At 50.5% G+C, this 5,618-nt stretch overlaps 1 protein-coding gene across 2 annotated transcripts in view; it reads right to left on the bottom strand.

Annotated features, from left to right (window-relative positions):
• DENND3 (DENN/MADD domain containing 3) overlaps nucleotides 1-2,816 on the bottom strand; it is a 62,748-nt gene extending 59,932 nt beyond the window's left edge. Inside the window, exon 1 of one of the 2 annotated variants that reach the window (XM_012648157.1) lies at nucleotides 2,665-2,816. In XM_012648157.1, coding sequence (XP_012503611.1) covers nucleotides 2,665-2,766 — 102 coding nt within the window. In that variant the 5' untranslated portion in view covers nucleotides 2,767-2,816. The remainder of the gene's footprint in view (nucleotides 1-2,664) is intronic. The other variant, XM_012648156.1, reaches the window with a different exon arrangement.
• Between the last annotated feature and the right edge of the window lie 2,802 nt (nucleotides 2,817-5,618).

Below are 5,618 nucleotides of genomic sequence, written 5' to 3'. Positions count from 1 at the left end.
CTCTTGCTCAGGCTGGTCTTGAACTCCTGACCTCAAGTGATCCTCCCGCCTCAGCCTCCCAGAGTGCCAGGATTATAGGCATGAGTCACCACACCTGGCCGATTAATTAAAATTAAATAAAATTTAAAACCCAGTTCCTCATCCTCACTAGTCGCACTTCAAGCACTCAGAGCCATATATGGCCGGTGGTTACTGGACGGTGCAGACAGAGAACACTGACTGCCACCACCCAGGCAGTTCTGATGCTCAGTGTTGTTCTAGAAACCAAAAGCCAGGATTTTTTCCACTAAAACCCTGAAAAATGTACCTTCACACACAATAATTACGCTGGTCACTATGGAAGGTCACTATGGAAGGTTCTCTGAGCACTTTTCACCACTCTGATGGATTCAGGATGGATCCCCTCACACCCTGTGTCTAGTCTCTATACCAACTAGTAAGAGGGATCCCTTTACAGCAAAGGGGTGAAGGGAAATGTAACCACGGTCACTCACATGGGGACTGGCCCATATTCTTCAATTCTTTGTCACCATTAACAAAACAAACATGACTCCCTGTATCTAAGTAAAACAAAAAGGGCAATGCACTATCTTAACATGAAGTTGGATATTTCTCATACCTCTGGGCTTCTGTGTTCATCTGTAACCAAATAAAAATGCCACAGAGAAATGGTGATTTAAAGAAGTAAAATTAAAAACTAAGGCCAGGCACAGTGTCTCATACCTGGAATCCCAGCACTTTAGGAGGCCAAAGCAGAAGGATTGCTTGAGGCCAGGAGTTCGAGACCAGCCTGGGCAACATAGCAAGACCCCCATCCATCTCTACAAAAAATAAAACAATTAGCCAGGCATGATGGTGCACACCTATAGTTCCAGCTACTCAGGGGCTGAGGCAGGAGAATCGCTTGAGCCCAGGAGTCTGAAGTTGCAGTGAGCTATGATCACACCACTGCACTCCACCCTGGGCAAAAGAGGAGACCCTGCCTGTAAAATTAATTAATTAAGTAATTAATTTAAAAGCCTTCCCTTGAACATACAGAATGGAACAGCTAAAAAAAACCCTAAATAAATAAAATTATATGTTTGATAAATTGTAACATTAATGCTGACCTTAAAAGTAGGATCACTCCAGGAAGTTTAATCCATCACCTAAACTCCCTTTTTCCCCAATCCTTCACTATTTTTCTCTCCACCCTTTGTCAAAGCCCTAACAGAATCAGAATACAGAACAAAGAGGACAAAAGTTAAAATGAGCAGCAGCAAACCGTCCTCCACACTCTCAGTTGACCTGGGCAAATGTTGCAGCTGTTTAGTTCAGGAAAGTACCACTGTAAACATTCCAGCTGATTCACCCTGCTCTCCAAAGACATGTCTCACACTGAGCAACTGACGTATTGCAGATATATATCCAACTACCGAGAACAGGTCATTTCCTATTCGAAGAAAAAGGAGGCAGTGCCATTTGGCAAATTAGAGCCAGGGAGACAAATCAACAGATGAGGGTGGAAAGAGATAGAGGTCAAAAGGGGTTCACTGACACTGTGGGGTCCCAGAGACACTATGGGGACACTGACATTCATTTGGTTACTTTCAGTAACACTGAACCTTTCTCTGTGACAACCCTTCAGCCCTGCATGCTTCATTTTCCCTGGGCAGCCGGACATCATTCAAACACACAAAAGTCTGTCTCTGCCTGTCAATGTTGTCATCTGGAAAGAAATGAAAGGAATTGCCCAGATGACTAGGCAATGAAACAGGGGAATCCCTAGGTGGAATGACACAGTCAGTGTCACGAACATACTGGTCCAGAAGGAAAGAGGGCCTCAGGCAGGCACAAAAGCAGGCCAGATTTCAGAACTAAGAAAAAGTGAGTGCACAGGAAAGAAACAAGGAGAACGAGGATTCCCAAAACTGCTGCTTCTCCAGAGAAAGGGAGATGAATTTGTCACTTTGGCAGCTAGGGTGTAAAATTGGAGGGTGGGGGTAAGGGATTACTGCAAGCCAGAGAAACAGCTGGGCTTCATTGCAAAACCACTAAATACAGTAAATTTGGAGCTGGAGGTTAAATCTAAAATTTTAAATCTCATTATTCTGTGCCTAGTACAGAACCCACTACTTAGGGGACAATAAATCTTTGTGTAACCAGTGAAATCATTTAATTGACTAATGGGCAAGGATGTGGCCCACCAGACCATGAAATACCGGGAGGTTCCGCAGCGTTTATCTCGCTCACTCCCTGTTCGGCACCTGCCCAAGGTGGGGCCTCCTGAAGGAAGAGGAGTCAGTGGGGCAAAAGCCCCGAGAAACGCTCAAGCAGTCGCGAGGGCTTCTGCATCAGCGTAATCACTAGGGACGAACCCAGCTGGCTGGCCCGAGAGGGGAGGGAAGGAAGCCCTGTCCGGCATCGCCGGGGCGGGAGCGGCCGTTCTCGGCCAGGCAGACCGACTGCACCTGCCGCCCTCGCTCCCAGCTCAGCGGCCCGCAGCCGGCAGGCGCGTGGGGTCCCGCCCGGGACGGCGGGGGCGCAGCCGTCAGGAAGCCACCGCCAGCCCCGCCGGATGCCCGGCGCCCACTCGGGATGCGGGCCTCACCCCGCGCTCCGACTGCCGTCCCGCCAACCGCCGCCCCGCCTGCGCCCGCCTCAGTTTCCCCGCCGGCCCCTTACCTGCTCCAGGCCGCGCAGGCTGTCCCGGGAGGCGCCCAGCAGCGCGCAAAGCTCCAGCAGCCCGGAGGGCAGCGACAGGTGCTGCGGCGCAGCTTCTGCCATGGCTGCCCCGCCACCCGCTAGGCGTACGGTGCTCGGGCGTCGTGGGCAGCCCGGCCCGACCCCGCTGCCGCAGGACGCGCCGCGCAGCCTCGGGACCTGGCGAGCCGAGAGCGCCGTCCGCCAGGCGGGGCCTGGAGGGGGCGGGGCTGAGGGGCGGGGCTGGAGGGGATGAGACCCGGGAGCCCAGGCCCGGATGGGCGGGGCCTGAAAGTGGCGGGACCACCTGGGGGCGGGGTCTTGAGGAGGGGCAGGGCCGCGCCGGGGGCGGGCGCTGATCGGCCCTCACTCGCGGTCGTCATTTCCGAACCAGCCGGCGGCCCCCGCGCGTGCGCAGCGTCGACGATCGCCGCCGCCCCCTTCTGCGGGGCTTCACCTGGCGCCTCGTCCCTGGAGAACAGAGGAGGGAATGGGCGGGGTCCTCAGGTGCCCGGCTACGTCAACCAGCCCCCAGGGCTTCAGGGCACAAAGGATTCCCTGATCAGGCTGCCCCTGGGGCCACCTTGGAGATCGTGGAGGGACAAAAGCACCTCCCGTCACCGCCTCCAGGAAGCTCTTCTGTGCCAGCAAGCCTAGTTGGCCGGGTGTGGACGCCCGAAGGGCTACTGGGAAAAGGAGTGGACAGATGCATTGCTGGTTAATAATTCTGCCGGGTTAACCTAAGGTTGGCCATGTCCAGTAGAGGTTGAATAAAATCTATCAGGAAATCGGGCATGGTGGGTGCTGCTAGAATGGAACTTAAGGATTGAGGACGGTCAGAGGCCCGAGGCCTGGCAGGGCCCTTGTCTGGTCAGCTCCAGGCCTGTCCTGACCCCCAGTGGACCATGGGCCTTCTCCAGCTCCAGGCTGGGACCAGAGAAAGGGGACCGGCAACATTGGGGAAGACCGGCTAGGTGCCTGGTCATTGTCCACAGAACCTGGAGGCCTGGTCTCAGTCCCAGCCCTGTCTGCCCACTGACTGTCCCCTCTCTGAACCCTGTCATAGGCATCTATAAAATCTAAAGGAAATGACTCCATAGGGACGTGTCCAGTTCTAATAATCTATGACTCTATTTTTAAAAGAAAAACTGAAATGCTTAAGAATAATGTCAAACATCTATCATCAGCCTAAGAGGAAAAGGAACAATAACTACAAAAAAAGCAAGTCAAAATCAAAAGTGGAAGGGCTGGGCTGGATCTGGAGTCCTGAGGAATTCCTTCATCCTTTCCTGACCACAGCCTGGCTCTCGGGTTCCTATGTCACTTATGTCTCAGGTGGTTCTCATGCAGGCTTGGAGGCTGCCTGGCATAAGTGGCTCCCATCGGTGGGCTAGAAGTTATTAGTTACAGTAGGGCCTGAGTCTGGCTCCTGTGTGCTAGCTCTGATGGGCAGGCTCCAACAGCATTAAGCTGTGGCTTCCTGTTTGTTGAAACCCTGCCCAGCGGTGGTCAGAATTCACAGGAGGTGAACACTTGGCAGCTCTTGCAACAGGGTCCCAGTAAGGCTCAACCAAGAGCAGGTCTCTGCTGTCCCTTTTCCTCCAAGAGCTGGAATGGTTTAAGGAAGGGCTCTGGGTTGGTGTGGAAAGTCAGGCTCCAGCTGTGTGCAGGGCCTGTGGTTCCACTTCTTTAGGCCTCCCTTTCCTCATCCTTAAAACCAGAGACTCAGGCCCCATGACCTCCAAGGGACTCCCGGCTCTGTGCTTTTTAATACATCCCCATCGCTCATACTGCAGGTACTTCTGGAGTCCTACGGAAAGCTTTGCTCCGTCTTTGAGAAGTTGCTAATAGGATTGGAGATAGAAGGTGGAGATGACTAGCAATCAAACTCATAGGTGGAAAAGTCAGGTAGAGGCAGGTGATGCCGATAAGGAGACCCAGAGAAGAGGAGGAGCCCAGTGAGCCTAGCTAATAGGAACACCTGCCAGGTAGATGGCACCACCCCACATTAGAGTCAAGGAAAGCAAAGGTCTGATTGGCTAAAACACCTGGGGACACAGTGCCTGCTGCACAATGTGCTAAGGATATGTGACCCCTCCCTCCCTCCTGGTTCCTGTGAAATGGGTTCGCTGTTCTGTTTAGCTCTCAGGATTACTGTGAAGAGTTCTCATTACTGAAATGAGAAAACAGATATGAACATAGTTCATAGACCATAAAGTACTGACACAAAAATAGAGGATGAGCACAACATTGTGAATGTACTATATGACACTAAATTGTTCACTTTAAGATAGTTAATTTTATGGCATGTGAATTTCACCTGCATAAATTGTTTTTTTAAATGGAGTTTATGAGGACTCTGCAGTATATTAATACTCCTTTGGACATTTTAGCAGGGCCTTAGGTGTTAGATAAAATTCTTTTTTTAAAAATAGGGGCTGAGAGGAAAAGCTTCATGACATTGGCTTGGGCAATGATTTCTTGGCTATGACCGCAAAAGCACAGGCAACAAAAGAAAAAATAGTTAATTGACTTCATCAAAATTAAAAACTTGGTGCATCAATGAACACTGTCTCAAGAGTGGAAAGGCCACTCACAGAATAAAAGAAAGTATTTGCAAAACATATATCTGATAAGGGATTAGTATTCAGAATATATAAAGAACTCCTATAACTCAACAACAAAAAACAATTTAAAAATGGGCAAAGGACCAGAATAGACATTTCTCCAAAGAAGATATACAAATGGCCAATAAGCACATGAACGATACTGAACCTCATTAGTCATTAGGGAAAAGCAAATCAAAAGCACAGTGAGGTGCCACTTCACACTCATTAGGTAGACTACTGAAAAACAACAACGACAGAAAATAAGAAGTGTGGGCAAGGATGTGAACAATTGAAACCCAGGTGCACTATTGCTTGGGAATGTAAAAT

This window comes from Propithecus coquereli, unplaced genomic scaffold (assembly GCF_000956105.1).
Source record: "Propithecus coquereli isolate 6110/MARCELLA unplaced genomic scaffold, Pcoq_1.0 Scaffold28, whole genome shotgun sequence".
NCBI lineage: Eukaryota > Metazoa > Chordata > Mammalia > Primates > Indriidae > Propithecus > Propithecus coquereli.
Note: the sequence above shows the minus strand (reverse complement) of the source record. Positions and strands in the feature narration are given on the sequence as shown.